A 20,550-nucleotide genomic window follows, 5' to 3' on the forward strand; every position below is an offset into this window, starting at 1 on the left:
AGCAACCACAGCTGCAGCAGCGTTCCCTGGAGCACTTCTCTAGGAGTGTCTTGAAGCAAAGCGGTGGACGGCCAAGCGATGCACTTTGATGTCCTCCCACAGTCTGTTCTGGATGTTCTGCAGCAAAGATCACGCCTCCGCACGAGGCAGTCCCCTTTCTAGCAGACAAACACGCTCTCTCACATCCCACACTTGGGATCAAAACTAAAACATGTTTACATCGACTACAAGCAAGTGTGGTTTTGGGTGCAGTTTCCCATCTGATGTAACCTGTTGGCCGTTTGTTCAGATCCCTTGTGCCCCCCCTGGACTTGTAGACCAGGCTGGCCTTGAACTCACAGATCTGCCTGCCTCTGCCTCCCAAGTGTTGGGATTAAAGGCGTGCGCCACCACGCAGGCTTTAGACATCCTATATATCTAAAGGTAGCTGAACTACCTTTAGGTGCTGGGAGCATAGACGTCTCACTGCCTCAGTCTCTTCTGTCTCTGCTACATACACACTCTTTTCCACAGAAAACTAGGTTTGTTCCACTTGATCTGCCCCTGGTTCTCTTTGCCTGCTCAGACATTGGGTTTTTCTATTGCAAAGCAAGCATCCGATTGTCAGGCTTGCATCTTAAAGTCTGTATTATCTTCACAGGATAAGAATAAGTTATTGGGGCCGGGCGTGGTGGCGCATGCCTTTAATCCCAGCACTCGGGAGGCAGAAGCGGGTAGATCACTGTGAGTTCGAGGCCAGCCTGGTCTACAAAGTGAGTCCAGGACAGCCAAGGCTAACACAGAGAGACCCTGTCTCGAAAAACGGAAGAAAAAAAAAAAAGAGTAAGTTATTGGGCTAGAGAGATGGCTCAGAGGTTAAGAACACTTTCAAAAGTCCAGAGTTCAATTCCCAGCAACCACATGGTGGCTCACAACCATCTATCATGAGATCTGGTGCCCTCTTCTGGTGTGCAGGTGTACATGCAAGCACAAAACTGTATATGTAATAAATAAATCTTAAAAAAAAAAAAAGGAATAAGTTCACACCTTTGGGAGGCAGAGGCAGGTAGATATCTGTGAATTCGAGGCCAGCCTGGTCTACTAAGTGAGGCCAGGACAGCCAGGAAAGTTATTAGGTCACTAGAAAGGCCAACCACAATAGTGAAAATGAAAGTCCATTAAGAGTTTCAGAGGAGGGGCTGGAGCGATGGCTCAGAGGTTAAGAGCACTGTTTGCTTTTCCAAAGGTCCTGAGTTCAATTCCCAGCAACCACATGGTGGCTCACAACCCTCTATAATTAGAACTGGTGCCCTCTTCTGGTGTGCAGGTATACACGCAGGCAGAACACTACATAATAAATCATACTCCATCCCCCCCAAAAAAGTACTAGAGATAGCCAGGCGTGGTGGCACACGCCTTTAATCCCAGCACTTGGGAGGCAGAGGCAGGCGGATCGCTGTGAGTTCGAGGACAGCCTGGTCTACAGAGTCCAGGACAGCCAAGGCTACACAGAGAAACTGTTTCGAAAAACCAAAAAAGTTCCAGAGGAGGGAAACCCTGTCCGAAAAACAAAACAAAAAGTTCCAGAGGGGGTGGAATGTGGAGTGAGGATGTTGATGGGTTGAACCAGAGAGGCCAGGATGTCCCCTACCTAGCAGGGGGATGGCCCGCCCGTATGAATAGCCAATGCCAAGAATGTCCCCTACCTAGCAGGGGGGTTAGCCTGCCCATACAAATAACCAAGGATGTCCCCTACCTAGCAATGGGGGTGGCCCGCCCATACGAATAGTCAATGCCAAGGATGTCCCCTACCTAGCAGGGGGGTGGCCCGCCCATACGAATAGCCAGTGCCAAGGATGTCCCCTACCTAGCAATGGGGGTGGCCCGCCCGTATGAATAGCCAATGCCAAGAATGTCCCCTACCTAGCAGGGGGGTGGCTCGCCCATACAAATAGCCAATGCCAAGACATCACATGCTCATGGAACCTGTGGGCATTAATAGATGTTTGTATCTTTATGCCCTTCTGAGACCTTGTTTCAGGTGGCCAGATAGCTATACAGCTAAGGTTGGCTTTGAACCTGCCACAGCCTGCCCAGTGTGGGGAATGCAGGTTTGTGTCACCATGCCTGGGGCAGTTTTAGGTTTACAAGAGAAACACAAAGAGCCCCCATTTATCCTGCAATGGTCCCTTTTTCTTTTTTCTTTTCTTTCTTTTTTGTTTTTGTTTTTCGAGACAGGGTTCCTCTGTGTAGCCCTGGCTGTCCTATTCACTTTATAGACCAGGCTGGCCTCTAACTTACAGAGATCTGCCTGGCTCTGCAGTGGTACCTCTTGTTAGCATCTTTGTGGGCTCTTTGTTTTGTTAGGCTGTGGTGCTAGAGTTGACTGAGGACCTCACATGTGCTAGGCAAGTGCTCCATTATTGGGCGCTATCCCTAGACGTAATTTACTTTGTGTATGTTTGTCTGTGTTTGCACTTACGTTCAAACACCCACAGAGGCCAGGAAATGTTGCTAGATCCCTCCGTACGAAAGTTAGATGTCTTTGGTTTGGTTTGGTTTTGGTTTTTTGAGACAGGGTTTCTCTGTGTAGCCCTGGCTGTCCTGGACTCACTTTGGAGACCAGGCTGGCCTCAAACTCACAGCCTCCCAAATGCTGGGATTAAAGGTGGGCACCACGACACCAGGCCAAGTTAGATTTTTTTTTTTGAAATTTTTTTATTTATTGTATATGAGTACTTTATCCATAGAAGAGGGCACCAGATCACATTATAGATGGTTGTGATCCACCATGTGGTTGCTGGGAATTGAACTCAGGACCTCTGGAAGAGCAGGCGGCGCTCTTAACCACTGAGCCGTCTCTCCAGCCCCAAAGTTAGATATTTTTTAATGATCCTGTGTGCCTGCTGAGATCTGAACTCTGGTGCTTGTGACTGAGCAGCAGTACTCACTGTCCAGGTGGCATCTCCAGTTGACTTCCCCTCCCCCACATGGTCCAGTAAATCCCATTCCTATCTCTAACCCTGCCCCCTTGAAGGAAAGCCTCCACATTGCTGCCATTCCTGAGGACTGCCCCAATCTTCTCACTTGGTGCCACCAGCTCTCTAAGCCCAACAGGTGGCAGACACACTATCTTCCTTTACCTGCAGTCCTTAAAGGCCCCGCCCAACAGGAGAAGTGGGACTTCTGCCCTTGTCTCCTGAGGCTGCTGAGCTCCCCCAGGAGCCTCAGTTCCCAAATAAACCCACCCTTTTTATACTTTCTTTTTTAAAAAATATTTTATTCAAATTTTAATTTATGTGTGTTGGTGTGAGGGTGTCAGATCTTGGAGTTACAGACAGTTGTGAGCTGCCATGTGGGTGCTGGGAATTGAACCCAGGTCCTTTGGAAGAGCAGGCAGTGCTCTTAATCACTGAGCCATCTCTCCAGCCCCCTCCCCCTTTTTATACTTTCAATCTGGCTTCCATTGGCTTGTTTCCTAGGCGGAGATAACCCATCACCCATCTCTCCAGCCCTTTGCTTTTATTTTGACACAGGATCTGGTGAGATCGTCCTTGCTGGCCTTGAACTCTTGATTGCCCTGCCCTGACCTCCCCAGTACTAACAAGACGCCTGCACCACACACGCAGACAAGCCAGGATACATGAACAGTGATGTGCCACCGTCACAGAGCAGGGCGCCGTGCTGTCTGCTCTTTCTTCTAACCCCTGCAGTCACCCAGGGCAACCCTGATGGCCTGCGGAGAACCGGGCAAATCTAGTCAGTCCCACATACAATGAGATGGCAAGCACCTGGGTTATGTGACACAGCTGCCATCTGACCTGTCAGGGTGAATGAATCTATCTGCTTTCTAAGCGCCTGATAGCTTCGGGACCTAACCCTGCCCCCATCATCCTTCAGGGTTCTGTGGTGGGTGGTGTGACAACATAGGAGGAACCCTGGGCCTGCTACTGAGGCCCCTCCCTGACCCTGGGATTTCACCAGCAGAGCACTGAGCTTCCAGGTTCACCCTGGGGTCGGTACTAGCATAGTGGAGTCCTAGAGTGGACCTGGCTGCCTCAAAGCTGGGGGTGGTGGGTAGTGGCCACACACCTTTAATCCAAGCATTCAGAGGCAGTGGCAGGTAGAACTCTGTGAGTTGTGAGGCCAGCGTGGTCTACAAAGTAAGTCCAGGACAGCCAGGGCTCCACAGAGAAACCCTGTCTTGAAAAACAAAACAGCAACAAAATTCTCTTCTCAGAGGCTTACTGCCTCTTTCTGCTAACCTAGGGCCTAGTTCTGGAAGCTTCCAGCTTCCATATAATCTAATCTAGGCCTAAAGTATTTTCATCCTCTGAGACTTACTGCTGAGTAAGCTCACCCTTTCCAGCTCTTCCTGAACTCTGGCCGGCTGGTTCAACTCAGATGTTCTGGCTCAAACCCCTCTCCAAGCTGACTGGTTCAAACTGGCTTCTCTCAGTTTCTCACTGAATTAGCTCTGTTTGGCCTCAAACCAACTCTAGCAAGCTGTTCTAATCTTTTGGATGCTTCTTATTCTCTTGCTTGTTCTCTCTGTAAAACTCTCTCAGTAAAACTGCCTCTGAATTCCATGAACTGAGCTACCATGAACTCAGCTCCACTGCACTGTCTCTCAACTCACTGACTCGACCAAACTGCCTGAACAGAACAGACCTGACTAGATCTCAGAGATCCGCCTGCCTCTGTCTCCTAAGTGCTGGTGTTAAAAGCGTGCATGGCCACGCCTGGACCTTAAGCTTTTCTTTACTGGAAACTTGCTCTATACTAGGCTGTCCTTGAACTCAGATCTGCTTGCCTCTATCTCCTGGGATTAAAGCTGTGTCTCAGCTGGATCACACAGACCTAGAAGGTTTTTGGATATGATCTCTTGCCAGAGCAGCCATCTTCTGAATTAAAATTCCTCTACAACAAAGAATACATAAGTCTCCTTGAACAAAACAAACTGATGATAGATTGGACATGGCTTCATTGAAAAGTCTTTGTAAAGTCCATAAAGATAGCCGGGAAATGGTGGCACATGCCTTTGATCCCAGCACTTGGGAGGCAGAGGCAGGTAGATCTCTGTGAGTCTGAGGCGAGCCTGGTCTACAAAGCAAGTACAGGATAACTAGGGCTTAAAAACAAACAAAACAAACAAAAAACCCACAGAAACCCTGTCTTGAAAATAACAGCAACAATAACAATAAAGTGAGGGCTGGAGAGATGACTCAGAGGGTAAGGGCGGCTCTTCCAAAGGTCCTGAGTTCAATTCCCAGCACCCGCATGGTGGTTCACAGCCATCTACAAAAAGATCTGGTGCCCTCTTCTGGCGTGTAGGCACACATGCAGACAGAATATTGTAATAGTAATAAATAAATCTAAAGCAATAAAAACACCTGCCCCCCCAAAACAAAACAAAACAAAAAACCCCACAGATCTATGATTAAGATTCTGGAGGAGAGTCCAGTGCCCGAAAAGTCTCCAGCCACACATAACACAAAGGTCACCCAGGCTTCTGGGCAGAAGACAGGTTTTGCATTCTTTCCCTTGGAGGAGCAACTGTGTGTGTTTAACATTCCAGCTCTGCTCGTGCTTCTTTGTGGGCACAAAGACCTCCGTGCCCCTACTCCGTGCCTCCACAGCTCGCTCTTATCAACGGGTGAGGCTGCACCGAAACATCAGAGAAGCAAGGCTTTTTGTAGCAAGGTGTGTGAAGAGACACTGGGGTGCCAAGTGCAGGGAAGGGCTTTCTGTGAGGGTCCTCCCTCAATACGTGGAACCAGGGCAAGCGAGAACTATCTGGAAGTCTACAGCATAGGTCCCCCGACCTCCCGTGCCCCACAAAGCCCAGTGGGCTCCCACTTAAGTAGGAGTCACAGGGAAGTCCTTCCCACCACCCATAAGGCCACTGGCTCCTCTGGCTTTATTTCTACCACTTTCTATTAGGAGGCATCCCTGTGGTCTCTCCTGTAGACTCCACGGTGCTGCCCCTGCCTCTCTTTGTGTAAGGAGGAGCAGGGTCTGAGGCAGCTCACTGTGCCATTTCAAGCAGTGTTCACGTGTCCCCCAAGTCTCTGTGTCACCTTGGCTGTCCTGGAACTCTCTTTGTAGACCAGGCTAGCCTGGAACTCACAGCTATCCGCCTGCCTCCGCCTCCGGAGTGCTGGGGTTTGTTTATTTATTTTTATTTTCGAGACAGGATTTCTCTGTGTAGACCCCCGGCCAGATAGGGTTTCTCCATGTAGACCCCCAGCCTGGCTGTGTGTGGCTTTGGATGTCTAGTGAGGAGGAAAGTGCCCTGGATCAGCCAGATGGGTGTAGAAGGACAGCTGCAAGGACAGCAGCAGAGATGGGCCAAACTTCGTCTCTGGGAGAGTGACAAAGGGTGCATATTGAGGGTGAGAACACTCAGGGTGAACACGACAGCCTGCAAATGGGGCATGAAGTCACAGAGAAGGAACTGCATCTTATGCACCACCAGCGGCTGCTTGTCCAAGAATCAAGGTGGCTGTGTAAGAAAAATAAGAGTGACCCCAGCACTTGTGAGGCTGAGGCAGGGGGGTTGCTGAAAGTTTGAGGCAGGAGTTGGGTAAAGTGGTATACACCTTTGGGGCAAGGGTATTTTGTTTGTTTGGTTGGTTGGTTTGGTTTTTCGAGACAGGGTTTCTCTGTGTAGCCTTGGCTGTCCTGGACTCACTTTGTAGACCAGGCTGGCCTCGAACTCACAGCGATCCGCCCGCCTCTGCCTCCCGAGTGCTGGGATTAAAGGCGTGCGCCACCACGCCCGGCTCTGTTTGTTTTTTCAAGACAGGGTTTCTCTGTGTAACAGAGCCCTGTGTCCTATGCTCACTTATGTAGACTAGGCTGGCCTCGAACTCACAGATCACAGAGATCCACTTGCTTGTCTGCCTCCGAGTGCTAGGATTAAAGGTCTATGCCACCAGCCAGGCCTAGGTGGTACACACCTTTAATCCCAGCATGTGGGAGGCAGGCTCTTATGTATAGTGAGTTCGAGGCCAGTCAGTCAGGGCTACATAGCGAGATGGTCTCATGTCATTAAGCACATCAGTGTCCGGCAAGTGGAGCAACTTCTGGAAACAAATGCTGGGACGCTTGCTGGCTTACACACCGCAAAGCCAGAACTGCAAGAGCAGCAGTGACCTCCCAATGCCAGGGTTGGTGCCCCGGGCCAGGCAAGGGCCCACCCTGTACCACTGAGTCAATGCTGGAGTTACCTGGGCGTCAGCAGTTATTACCTGCTAAACGTCTCCCTGGAACATCCCTGACGTCCACATTTAATGACACAGTGCCACGGAGCCTTTCGCTTTTCCGGAGAGCTACGTCTAGACCGGTTTGGATCCCGGCTGGGAAGCCCCACCCACTGGGTCCACCCCGCTAGGCGCGTCCCAGAAAGACTTTTGTCCGCCTCCGGCCGCCTTCCAGCGCCTGCCCGCTTCCGCCTTCGTCCACGTGGTCGGCTTCGGGGGCCCGCAGCGCCGTGAGTGGGTCCGGCGGGGCATTTCTCCCTCCGCGCGCGCGCGCTCGCGTGCGCAGGCTGCGCGGTCCCTAGGACCTGTGTGTGTGCCTGTGTGTGTTTGGGGTGCGGGGGCGAGGGCTGCGGGGGGGGGGTCACAGGCCAGCCTGGGATCAGGGGTGCCGGGGGCCGGCATGGGCTTCCCCCGCCCGTGGGCCGCACTGCTGAGAGCCTGGGGACGGTGGACGGCGCGCCCAGGCCCGCGCGTGCCCGGGTAAAGACCCCGCGACCGGCTGCAGAGTCCCCACTCCCGCCCCGAGCTGCCTGCCCCTACTTTGCTCACTTGTGTCTGGCTTCCGTCGCCTGCCTGTGCCCGGCTCTGCCTCAAACTCCACCCCCCCACCCCGAGCTGTCATTGATGAGCCTGACCGGTTTGCCATCAGGCAAGGTCTTCGGAGACCGCTGAGGCAGGCAGAGCGAAGTCCTCCCACCAGGTTCCGTTTTGGTACCCTTTACCACCTCGGTCACTCATGCCTGTTTTTCTCAGCCTGCCCCCTATGGCTGGAAACAAGGTGCCACCAGCGCTGGCTTCACACCAAGACAGGAAGGTCCGAGGTGGCTGGGTCTGGGAGGAGACGGAGCATCCTCCCAAGAGGGTCAAGGGCGGCGAGGATGAAGAGCCTCCACGCAAGCTGCCAAAGCGCAAAATTGTGCTGCTCATGGCCTACTCGGGCAAGGGCTACCACGGCATGCAGGTGAGGAGGGACTGCGCCTAGGACAGCTACCTGAGTCAGCCCTTGGGTCCCTGATGCCACTCAGAGCAAGGCCCATCCCGGGAAACAGCAAAAGCAGAGTCCTGCGTATGAGAGACTTGGGTGGTTTTTCTCCTACTGTGGTTAGGACAACTCTGGATCATTCACACGGGACCCTGGGAGCAGCGGGTCTCCGTCATTAGGGTGAAACTGTGTGACATGGGCAGGTTTACTGGTGCGGAGAGTGGGGAGCAGAGCGCTGGTGGGCGCCACCTGTCCAGCATCCTGAGGGCCAGCGGAACGCAGCTGAAGAGCGTTAGGGGGCAAGCTGCCACCCGGGTTGTCGCTAACTTGACACTCTTATGAAAGGGGTCCCTGACCAGTGTGGGTAGAATCTTGTTCCTTCCTGGCATCACCGCTGTTAACATTGTTTCCATTTCTAATTTTTCTTTAAAAAAAAAAACTTTAAGCCGGGCGTGGTGGCGCACGCCTTTAATCCCAGCACTCGGGAGGCAGAGGCAGGCGGATCGCTGTGAGTTCGAGGCCAGCCTGGTCTACAAAGCGAGTCTAGGATAGTCAAGGCTACAAAGAGAAACCCTGTCTCGAAAAACCAAAACCAAAAAAAAAAAAAAAAAAAAAAAACTTTAACCTTGATTTTTATTTTGTGTGTATGGGCGCTTTGCATACATGTCTGTGTACCGTGTGCATGCAGTGCCCTGAGATACCAGAAGAGTTTGTAGGATCCTCTGGGACTGGAGTGACAGGCAGCCATGAGCTGCCATTTAGGTGCTGAAAGAAGAGCAGCTGTGCTTTTAAACACTGAGTCATCTTTCTGGTCCCTTTTTTCCACTTTTAAAGCTGTGACCTTGATCCACAGGATGGAGTTCATTCCTGTGATGTGTCCAACCAAAACTACGGCTCCAAAAAAATAATGTCTGGCCAGGCATGATAGTGATTAGAACGGATGATAACAGTGACACAAGTTACGTTCTTTTAAAAAATCATAGGCTAGGAGGCCGGGCGTGGTGGCGCACGCCTTTAATCCCAGCACTCGGGAGGCAGAGGCAGGTGGATCGCTGTGAGTTCGAGGCCAGCCTGGTATACAAAGTGAGTCCAGGACAGCCAAGGCTACACAGAGAGACCTTGTCTTGAAAAACCAAAAAAAAAAAATCATAGGCTAGGGCTGGAGAGATGGCTCAGAGGTTAAGAGCACTGTCTGTTCTTCCAGAGGTCCTGAATTCAATTCCCAGCAACCACATGGCGGCTCACAGCCATCTATAATGTGATATGATGCCCTGCTCTGGCCTGCAGATGTACATGCAGGCAGAGTACTGTATACTTAATAAAATTAATTAATTAATTAATTAATTAAAAAAATCATAGGCTAGCCAGGCGCGCACACCTTTAACTCCAGCACTCGGGAGGCAGAGGCAGGCGGATCTCTGTGAGTTTGAGGCCAGCCTAGTCTACAAAGTGAGTCTGGGAAAGCCAGGACTGTTACACAGAGAAACTTTGTCTCAAAAAACCTTAAAAAAAAATGTTGTGTTTTCCCAGTAAGACCCTGTTTGCCTCAGTTTCCCCAAAGGTGCCAGGCTCCAGTGGTGAGTAAATGTTGTGGTCACTTTTCCCCCCGCTGGGGACAAGGTTTCTCTGTGTCACCCTAGCTGTCCTGAACTCTCTCTATAGACCAGGCTGGCCTCGAACTCACAGCGATCGCCTGCCTCTGCCTCCCAAGTGCAGAGATTAAAGGCTTGCGCCACCACACCCGGCTAAAAAGACTTTCTCATCCAGGGAACTTGGTGGAGGTGTCCGCCGGCCTGCTTCCCTTGGGAAGGTTTGAGGAGCTGTGGATCCGGTCTCTTCTGAGCATGGGTTGGATGTTTATGTGTCTGAGCTTGTAGAGCCACAACCACCATGGAGCCATGGGTAGGGTAGACTAAGAGGTGCAGCCTCGGAGCTGGATCCCGAGGTGAAGCTTAGCTTCTTGCCAAGCACACATCCCAACAGCTCATCTCCTCCCTTTTTTTTTCCTTTAGAGGAATCTGGGGTCCTCCCAGTTCAGGACCATTGAAGACGACTTGGTGTCTGCCCTGGTCCGGGCAGGTTGTATCCCTGAAAACCACGGCACCGATATGAGGAAGATGTCCTTCCAGCGATGTGCTCGCACAGACAAGGTCTGTGTCCCCGCTTCCCTGCACTTGCCGCTGTCCCGTGGCCTCTGGGCCTGCCTGTCAGAAGGGATCCCATCAAGGGGTCATGCCTGCTGAGTCACCATAGCAATTTTGATAGTAAGGACATGGTTTGGGGTCTGTGCACTGGTTGGCCGGGTTGGTGGTGCTTGTCTGCCAGCCCAGTACTTGGGAGAAAGGACACATGGTGCTGGGTGGAGGGCCAGGAGCGCAGGTGACAAAGGTGAGCTGCACAAGACCTGTCTTCACTGGCCTCTGCTTCCCTTGGATAGCTCTGTCCCAGGCCAAAGGCAGCAGCAGTGGCCAAGACTTTGCCTTACAGCCACGAACAGCAGTCCTCAACAACGTGAGGGTGACTGCACTTGTTTTGTTTAGATAGGCAGATTTTTTTCCCTTCATTTTGGTTTTGATTTTTTTTTTTTTTTGTTTTGTTTTTGTTTTTTTGTTTTTCGAGACAGGGTCTCTCTGTGTGATTTTTTTTTTTTTTTAAATCTGAGAAAATGGAGGATTCAGCAGTTAATAACATTTACCATTCTTTCAGAGGACTAGAGTTTGGTTCCTAGCACCCCCATCAGGTGGCTGGTACCTCCACCTGCAGGGGATCCAATGCTGCTGGCATTTTTGGACACCTGTACACATAATTAAATATAAAAATTAATATAAGCAGGTGGATCTCTTGAGTTTGAGGCCAGCCTGGTCTACAGAGTAAGTTCCAGGACAGCCAGGGCTACACAGAGAAACCTTGCCTCGAAAAAGGGGCTGGAGAGATGGCTTAGTGGTTAAGAGCACTGGCTGCCCTTCCAGAGGTCCCAGGTTCAATTCCCAGGACCTACATGGCAGCTCATGACTGTCTGTGACTCCAGTTCCATGGGCGCTGGCACCCTTACATAGACATTTAAATGCAGATAAAACCCTGACACCCAGGACAGACAGCAGTGGTCTGCAATGTCACTGGTGCAGGGCAAAGGACTAACAGAAATCACTTTGGTTCTAAGCAAGGCAGGTCTTTTTTTTTTTCTCCCCCAAGACAGGGTTTCTCAGCCAGGTATGGTGGTGCACACCTTTAATCCTGGAGGCAGAGGTAGGCAGATTGCTATGAGTTCGAGGCCAGCCTGGTCTACAAAGTGAGACCAGGACAGCCAAGGATAACACAGAGAGACCCTGTCTTGAAAAAAAAACCCAAAAACCCAAACCTCCCTACCCCCCCCCCCCCAAAAAAAGACAGGGTAGCCTTCGCTGTCCTGGAACTCACAACAATCCACCTGCCTCTGCCTCCTGAGTGCTGGGATTAAAGGCGCGCATCACTACTGCCTGGCACAAGGCAGGTCTTAACAGTGATGGAAGTTCTAGCTCCAGGAGAAGCAGTGGCCTGCAGTGCAGCAGTTTGTCCCAGTGTCCCCAGCCTCTGGGTTACTCTGTTCCTTCCCATGGCCTTTGGGGACCTCTGTCTGCTTTTGCCGGCACATTCGCTGCTTCTTCCCCCTATATGTACTTGTGACTTAGAGCTAGGTAAGGCTAGAATAATTCTAGCAGTCTGCATCATTTGTCTGTACAGCCAAAATGCGCTCACTGCAACATACAGACAGCATGACCCTTACCAGGGGGACCTGTCTCCACTCTCTGTGTGGGCACTAGGACACATTATTACTGTTAATTACTGTCGTCGTTATTATTGTGTGTGTGAGTATGAGTGTGCACGTGTGGAAGTCAGAAGACAGCTTTGAGTAGTTCTACCCCGGGTTCAGGGACCAGGTCGTCAGGCCTGAGCAAGGGTCATCACCTGCTCAGGCACCTCTCCAGCCAGGTGAGACGTCTTTGACTACCTTGTCTGCACACATGGTAAGCAGGTTGCCACGGGCAATATGGCTCATTCCACAGAAGAGGCTGCATGTGACCGATGGCCCAGCGTCCCACTGTCTCTGATTGGCATGGGTGTCCCTCCTGGATTCAGTTTCTGGTTGAGGCTGGCACTTGGGGCACATCTTGAGAGGCACATTCCCTAGGCCTGGATAGGTAGGCCTTTATGATTGTGTTGGCCTCTGAGGGTCCCTGCTGCACACAGGTCAGGGTGAGAGGGCTTAAAAGCACTTAAGTATTTGATAGCATAGCCAGGCATGGTGGTGCAGGTGTCCCAGATGTTGGGAGGCTGAGGCAGAAGGACTCCTGGTTTTGTTTTATTGTTTTTTAAAGATATATATATACACCTGCAGGCCAGAAGAGGGCATCAGATCTCATTATAGATGGTTGTGAGCCACCAGGTGGTTGCTGGGAATTGAACTCAGGACCTCTGGAAGAACAGACAGTGTTCTTAACCTCTGAGCCATCTCTCCAGCCCCTGAGCCACCTCTCCAGGCCAGGACTCCGGGTTTGAAGATAGCTTAGGCAAGAGTTAAAGGCCAGCCTTGGCTACAGCAGGACTCTGTCTTAAAGCCAAGGAGAAGCGGAACTCTGGGTCTACTTGTGCGCACTTGTCTTCCCGGCATGGGAGGAGGGGCTGTGGAGGGTTGTTACGATTATAAGGTCAGCTTGGTGTGTATAGTGAGTTCCAGGCGGACCGGGGTTCCATAAGGAGACCCACCCCCAAAAGCACCCCAAACGAACACGAACACAGCAGGGAAGATGCTGCCTCCACTGCCTGTGCTTGCTGAGCTGCAGTGTTGGCTGCCTCTTCTGCCTCAGGACCAGAGGACAGGACCCCTCGCCCACCTCTCCTCTCTGCTCTGTTCTTTGCAGGGCGTGTCTGCAGCTGGGCAGGTAGTGTCCCTAAAGGTGTGGCTCATTGATGACATTCTGGACAAGATCAACAGCCACCTTCCCTCCCACATTCGGATTCTGGGTAAGCTGCTCTGTGCAAGTCCCCGAGCGGCCTCATGTGGACTCGGGCCGTGCTGGCCTTGCCATCCCCGGCCAAGCAGGGGCGCAGCAGGTGGTGGGAGGCTGTGAGTGTCCAGTGTTGCTCCCTCAGGACTGGCTAGTTGAGAGAACAGCTCCAGGGCCTTCGGCCCTACTGCTCTGATAATCTGTGGGCACTTTTCTCGCGATAGTTGGGAACAGGCAGATAGTCAAAGTGGGGCCAGAGATGCTCCTTTCTTTTGTTTTTCAAGACAGGGTCTCTCTGTGTAGCCTTGGCTGTCCTAGACTCACTTTGTAGACCAGGCTGGCTTCGAACTCACAGCAGTCTGCCTGCCTCTCCCCTCCCGAGTGCTGGGATTAAAGGTGTACACCAGCACCCCCGGCCGAGATGCTCTTTTATAATGGGACTGGCAGGGGCTGGAGAGATGGCTAAGAGGTTAAGAACACTGCCTGCTCTTCTAGAGGTCCTGAGTTCAATTCCCAGCAACCACATGGTGGCTCTATAATGAGATCTGGTGCCCTCTTCTGGCCTGCAGGTGTACATGCAGGCAAAACACTGTACATAATAAATAAATAAATCTTTAAAAAACAAAACAAAAAACAGGACTGGCAAATGAATTTTTATTTATTTATTTTATTTATTTATTTATTGTTTTTGTTTTTGGTTTTTCAAGACAGGGTTTCTCTGTGTAGCCTTGGCTGCCCTGGACTCACTTTGTAGACCAGGCTGGCCTTGAACTCACAGCAATCCGCCCGCCTCTGCCTCCCGAGTGCTGGGATTAAAGGCGTGCGCCACCACCGCCCAGCCAAATGAATTTTTAGAACCTAGAGCCTTATGATTGTTCCAAGCACCCTTTGACTTCTTTTAAACTTACTTTGTGTTTGGAGACAGGGTCTTTTTGTATAACCTTGTCTTACCTGAAACTCATTATGTAGACAGGCTGGCCTTGAATTTACAGAGATCTGCTTGTTTCTGCTTCTGAGTGCTGGGATTAAAGAGTGCGCCACCTCACCTGGCTTTAAAAACCTTGTTTGTTTGTTTGTTTCCAAGACAAGGTTTCTCTGTGTAGTCTAGGCTGTCCTGGGCTCACTTTGTAGACCAGGCTTGGCTGGCCTTGAACTCACAGAGAACCACATGCCTCTGTCTCACAGAGTGCTGGGATGACAGGTGTGTGCCACCAAGCCTGGCTAAAAAAAACCCCAAAACCAAAACCCTTTTTATAATTAAGTAATTTATTTTGGTTGGCAATGCTAGGGCTTGTACACACTAGTCAAGTTTTTTTTCCCTCTCTTTTGTTCCCTTGATCCCCCTCTTCCCCCATCTCAGACAAGGTCTCATTATGTTGTCCTGGCTGGTCTGGAACTCTGCTGTGTAGACAAGGCTGGCCCTGAACTCACAGAGCTCTCTGCCTCCTGAGTGTTGGGATTACAACACTTTTTTGTCACTGGGCTATATTCCCTAGCCCACTTCTTTAAAAAAGAAAAAGAAGGCAGCCTTGTTGGATTATGGTGAGAACAGTGAGTTCTTGTCCATCTGGGGCCACAGAGAAAAACTGTCTGAAAAATAAAATAAAAATCTAAATACCCGAACAGAGATGGCCTTGCTATTACCTCCTCGCTGTCCATGATCCTGTGGTCTTCTCGTCACAACTCAAATGCTGGATCATGTGTGCACCGCCGTGCATGACCCATAGAGTGCACTTTTATTTGGTTTAGTGGTTTTTTTTTTTTTTTACCGATGAGGCCAGTTTCATCTTGGATGTTCCCAGTGTAAACTGCAGCTGTCGCTTTTGCTCACCTTTGATGAGCCATTCATGCCAATATTTAATGAATTTCCTGAGTGGAACTGATTGTTTGGTGTTGGTTTTAGGTTTTCTTGGTTTGTTTTGGTTTTTCAAGACAGCTTGTGGTCTTGGCTGTGCTGGACTCACTCTATAGACCGGGCTGGCCTCGAAATCACAGAAATTTCTGCCTCCTGAGTGCTAGGACTAAAGGTGTGCGCCACCATACCTGGCTCGGGTTGTTTTTTTTTTTTTTTTGAAACAGAGTTTCAGTATGTACCTGGACTATCCTGGAACTCATTATGTAGACCAGGCTTGCCTCGGCCTCCCCAGTGCTTGGGATTAAAGATATGCACCACTACGAAGGGCATGCTTTTTTTTTTTTTTAAGACTTTTAAACATGTATATAAGGTGATCAAAGTCTCCTCCCATTCTCTTCTCTCTTCTCTAGCAGTCTTTCTCTGACTTAGTGCTACTGTATGTGCAAGGGTGTGGGAGCGCCTCCTGGAGCCCTGGGTGGGTGTGGAAGCATCTCCTGGAGCCCTGGGTGTGGGAGCATCTCCTGGAGCCCTGGGTGGGTGTGGAAGCATCTCCTGGAGCCCTGGGTGTGGGAGCATCTCCTGGAGCCCCGGGTGTGGGAGCATCTCCTGGAGCCCTGGGTGTGGGAGCATCTCCTGGAGCCCTGGGTGGGTGTGGGGGCATCTCCTGGAGCCCTGGGTGTGGGAGCATCTCCTGGAGCCCTGGGTGGGTGTGGGGGCATCTCCTGGAGCCCTGGGTGTGGGGGCATCTCCTGGAGCCCTGGGTGGGTATGGGAGCATCTCCTGGAGCCCTGGGTGGGTGTGGAAGCATCTCCTGGAGCCCTGGGTGTGGGAGCATCTCCTGGAGCCCCGGGTGTGGGAGCATCTCCTGGAGCCCTGGGTGTGGGAGCATCTCCTGGAGCCCTGGGTGGGTGTGGGGGCATCTCCTGGAGCCCTGGGTGTGGGAGCATCTCCTGGAGCCCTGGGTGGGTGTGGGGGCATCTCCTGGAGCCCTGGGTGTGGGGGCATCTCCTGGAGCCCTGGGTGGGTATGGGAGCATCTCCTGGAGCCCTGGGTGGGTGTGGGAGCATCTCCTGGAGCCCCGGGTGTGGGAGCATCTCCTGGAGCCCTGGGTGTGGGAGCATCTCCTGGAGCCCTGGGTATGGGAGCATCTCCTGGAGCCCTGGGTGTGGGGGCATCTCCTGGAGCCCTGGGTGTGGGAGCATCTCCTGGAGCCCTGGGTGTGGGAGCATCTCCTGGAGCCCTGGGTGTGGGGGCATCTCCTGGAGCCCTGGGTGTGGGAGCATCTCCTGGAGCCCTGGGTGTGGGAGCATCTCCTGGAGCCCTGGGTGTGGGAGCATCTCCTGGAGCCCTGGGTGTGGGAGCATCTCCTGGAGCCCTGGGTGTGGGAGCATCTCCTGGAGCCCCGGGTGTGGGAGCATCTCCTGAAGCCCTGGGTGGGTGTGGGAGCATCTCCTGGAGCCCCGGGTGTGGGAGCATCTCCTGGAGCCCTGGGTGTGGGAGCATCTCCTGGAGCCCTGGGTGTGGGAGCATCTCCTGGAGCCCTGGGTGTGGGAGCATCTCCTGGAGCCCTGGGTGGGTGTGGGAGCATCTCCTGGAGCCCCGGGTGTGGGAGCATCTCCTGGAGCCCTGGGTGGGTGTGGGAGCATCTCCTGGAGCCCTGGGTGGGTGTGGGAGCATCTCTTGGAGCCCTGGGTGTGGGAGCATCTCCTGGAGCCCTGGGTGTGGGAGCATCTCCTGGAGCCCTGGGTGTGGGAGCATCTCCTGGAGCCCTGGGTGTGGGAGCATCTCCTGGAGCCCCGGGTGTGGGAGCATCTCCTGGAGCCCTGGGTGGGTGTGGGAGCATCTCCTGGAGCCCCGGGTGTGGGAGCATCTCCTGGAGCCCTGGGTGTGGGAGCATCTCCTGGAGCCCTGGGTGTGGGAGCATCTCCTGGAGCCCTGGGTGTGGGAGCATCTCCTGGAGCCCCGGGTGTGGGAGCATCTCCTGGAGCCCTGGGTGGGTGTGGGAGCATCTCCTGGAGCCCTGGGTGTGGGGGCATCTCCTGGAGCCCTGGGTGTGGGAGCATCTCCTGGAGCCCTGGGTGTGGGAGCATCTCCTGGAGCCCTGGGTGTGGGAGCATCTCCTGGAGCCCTGGGTGTGGGGGCATCTCCTGGAGCCCTGGGTGTGGGGGCATCTCCTGGAGCCCTGGGTGTGGGAGCATCTCCTGGAGCCCTGGGTGTGGGAGCATCTCCTGGAGCCCTGGGTGTGGGAGCATCTCCTGGAGCCCTGGGTGGGTGTGGGGGCATCTCCTGGAGCCCCGGGTGTGGGAGCATCTCCTGGAGCCCTGGGTGTGGGAGCATCTCCTGGAGCCCTGGGTGTGGGAGCATCTCCTGGAGCCCTGGGTGTGGGAGCATCTCCTGGAGCCCTGGGTGTGGGAGCATCTCTGGGACTGAATACCCAAAGGAAATCGACTCTTTACCCAGTAGCTGTCAGCTGGTGGTGAGAACCTCCAGTTTTGCACAGTAGTTCGCATTTTCCTGTTGAAATCTGCTGCAGTGTCTGTACAAAGACTTAACATTGTAGGTCCCAGTTACCGCCTTCTGACGGCTCACGACAGAAGGCCTGGTCAAAGGCTGCACTGCAGAGTCTTAACCTGGGCTTGGTGGGTCTGCAAACTCCAGTCTCAGCGACCCTTAGGCTTTTGTCGTTTGGGTTTGTTTCATTTTGAGCGTCAGCACTGTGTGGATTCTAAGTTCAGAACCAGACCTGGGTGCCTGTCCTGGGCAAGAGGTGCTGTCTGGGTGTCCTACCTTGGAACAGTTGCTGCTCACCTGCGTTTCTCATATGCTGCTCCTAGGGTTGAAGAGGGTCACAGGCGGGTTCAACTCCAAGAACAAGTGTGACGCCAGGACCTACTGCTACATGCTGCCCACCTTTGCCTTTGCCCACAAGGACCGGGACGCGCAGGATGAGAGCTACCGCCTGAGCGCGGAGACCCTGCAGCAGGTCAACCGGCTTCTGGCCTGCTACAAAGGCACCCACAACTTCCACAACTTTACCTCGCAGAAGGGGCCGAGAGAGGCCAGCGCACGCCGCTACATCCTGGACATGCACTGCGGGGAGCCCTTCGTGCGCGAGGGCCTGGAGTTCGCTGTGATCACGGTGAAGGGCCAGAGCTTCATGATGCACCAGATCCGGAAGATGGTGGGCCTGGCGGTGGCCATCGTGAAGGGCTACGCCCCTGAGAGCGTGCTGGAGCGCAGCTGGGGCGAGGAGAAGGTGGACGTGCCCAAGGCCCCCGGGCTGGGCCTCGTCCTGGAGAGGGTGCACTTCGAGAAGTACAATCAGCGCTTCGGCGGGGACGGGCTGCACGAGCCCCTGGACTGGGCGCAGGAGGAGGGCAAGGTGGCTGCTTTCAAAGAGCAGCACATCTATCCCACCATTGTCAGCACGGAGAGGGACGAGCGGTCCATGGCCCAGTGGCTGAGCACTCTGCAGATCCACAACTTCAGCGCCACTGCGCTTGGAGCGGCTGGCACGGCTGCCAAGGTAGGGGCGGGGTCTAGAGTGTGCACAGTGTGCGCGTACTAGGGCTCGGTAGGCTGAGGGAGCCCTAGAGGATCCCCAGATCACACAGCCCGTCGGGGAACAGGGGTTCTGTGGTCACTGGGCTAGCTCCTGCTCCTGTCCCACCCTGGGATCTTGGCTGCCTGCTGAGGCATTTGTTGATCTCTGGGCTGGCCTCGGGCTGAAGCTCCTGAGCAGCCGGCGGCGGCTTACCTCTCAGCCTCGGCTGCTTGTGCCAGCCGTTCGGCTGCAGTCTGCCCCTGTGCCTCCAGTGCAAGCACGTGGCACTCTTCCCAGAATCCCATTGTTCTCCCCTATGCTCTACACGTGGGAGTACCTACATGGTGGGTCTCACGGTGCTTTTCCTGTCCCCCCCCCCCTTTCCTACAGGTCCCCAGTTCTTTGGAGGGCAGCGAAGGGGACGGAGACACTGACTGAGACTGTAGGTGCTGCCGCTGCTGTGAGTGCTGAGGCTGTAAGCTCTGCGCCTGCCTGTCGCCCGGAACAGGAACAGCGGAGGCAGGAACTCTGGGGCCAGCTTGTGGCTTCATAACCTCAGGATATTAAATTCTCATCCCAGGAATCAGCTGCCTCTTTCAGCCCATGCATTGTGTGTACACACTTTAGCATGAAAGGACACTTTTCTAAACAAAGAAGTGATTTTTTTCCTATTAAATATGTTTTGCTTAGTGAATTGTTCTTTTCCTGTTTTAATTTTTGGTTGTGAGATGTGTGGGACACTGCTGTGTTAAGGATAACTGAACAGCACAGAGAGTCAGCCCAGGGGTGCGGTTGACAGGGCATGTGGTGGGTATAGGTGAGTTTAATGCTATGCCCCCAACTGCTACTGGTTGGTGCCTGTTGGTTTTAACAAAATCTCAAACATTTGATTTTACCAATAAAGACTTGAGAGCCAGATGCTGGGATGAAGGCCTGCTACCTCACACAGGCAGAGAAAGCACCACCTGACCTTCCTCCTCAGCAGGTTCCTCCCTCCCCCTAAAGAAGGAATGTTTAAAAAAAAAAAAACCCTCCCTGGGCATGGTAGTGCATGCCTTTAATCCCAGCATTTGGGAGGCCAAGGCAAGACCATCTTAAACTGAATGCCCCTCCCCTCTACTTTCTGTGCATCTCTCCATCCTCCTGACCTCACTTACTCTTTTTTATCTTCACTTCCCTTCCCGTCAACTGGTTGCTTGCTCTGCCTCTTGGCCAGTGGTTGACTTTATTTAATCCTGTTTACGACAGTGAAGCAGAAAGCTCTTGCTGTGGCAGGACTGAGCCACACCACAGCTAGGAACAGGTTTTTCCAGTAAACAACACAATCTCAGGGTTCACAGTGTGATCAAATATCCAGCAACATTTCCCCCTTTTTGTCTAAATAAAAAGGAAAGATTTTTAACTCTAACACAGTAAAACTATTTACAATAAAGAAAGTTATTTTTGCCAAGCTTTACACAATGTTCAGCTTGGTTGTTGTTTTTTTTTAAAGTATTTTATTTAATTTTAATTTATGTGCATTGGTGTGAGGGTGTCAGATCTTTGGAGTTACAGCCAGCTGTGAGCTGCCATCTGGGTGCTGGGAATTGAACCCAGGTCCTTTGGAAGAGCAGGCAGTGCTCTTAACCACTGAGCCATCTCTCCAGCCCTTGGTTGTATCTTTGAATTCTAAGTTTGGTACAATGTTCATGTCAGTCTCCTATGAACTTACCAATTTGAATGTCCTGAGCAGTTTGTAGCCTGAACCTGATCTTTGGGTGGTGTTTGTTGGCTTGGTGGCACGCCTGGCCAGATAGAACACAGCAGTTAACTCAAAGGTGTCCACCTGGTGGCAGAAGAGGCATGGGGCAGTTTCCCCAGTGGTTAGCGTTCCCACAGTGCAGGTGGATTCATTGTTGCCCCATCACCTTGGAGATTCAAAGATTACTGTTGGGAATGGT

The 20,550-nt window shown here is 52.7% G+C and overlaps 1 protein-coding gene across 3 annotated transcripts; it reads left to right on the plus strand.

The window, feature by feature from the left end:
* Window positions 1–7,355: 7,355 nt before the first annotated feature.
* PUS1 (pseudouridine synthase 1) lies at window positions 7,356–19,304 on the plus strand. Of its 3 annotated transcripts, none has more exons than XM_084762999.1 (6): window positions 7,356–7,474; window positions 7,998–8,205; window positions 10,239–10,376; window positions 13,125–13,227; window positions 17,901–18,592; window positions 19,001–19,304. In XM_084762999.1, the coding sequence occupies exons 2-6, from the start codon at window positions 8,008–8,010 to the stop codon at window positions 19,046–19,048; spliced, it is 1,179 nt and encodes a 392-aa protein (XP_084619125.1). In that variant the 5' UTR covers window positions 7,356–7,474; window positions 7,998–8,007; the 3' UTR covers window positions 19,049–19,304. The 3 variants fall into 3 exon arrangements, with proteins under 3 accessions (XP_084619125.1, XP_084619126.1, XP_084619124.1); XM_084763000.1 differs by lacking the exon at window positions 7,356–7,474 and adding an exon at window positions 7,547–7,565; XM_084762998.1 differs by lacking the exon at window positions 7,356–7,474 and adding an exon at window positions 7,572–7,724.
* The last annotated feature ends 1,246 nt before the right edge of the window (window positions 19,305–20,550 follow it).

Source organism: Acomys minous (assembly GCF_964271855.1).
Source record: "Acomys minous genome assembly, chromosome: 16".
Taxonomy (NCBI): Eukaryota; Metazoa; Chordata; class Mammalia; order Rodentia; family Muridae; genus Acomys; species Acomys minous.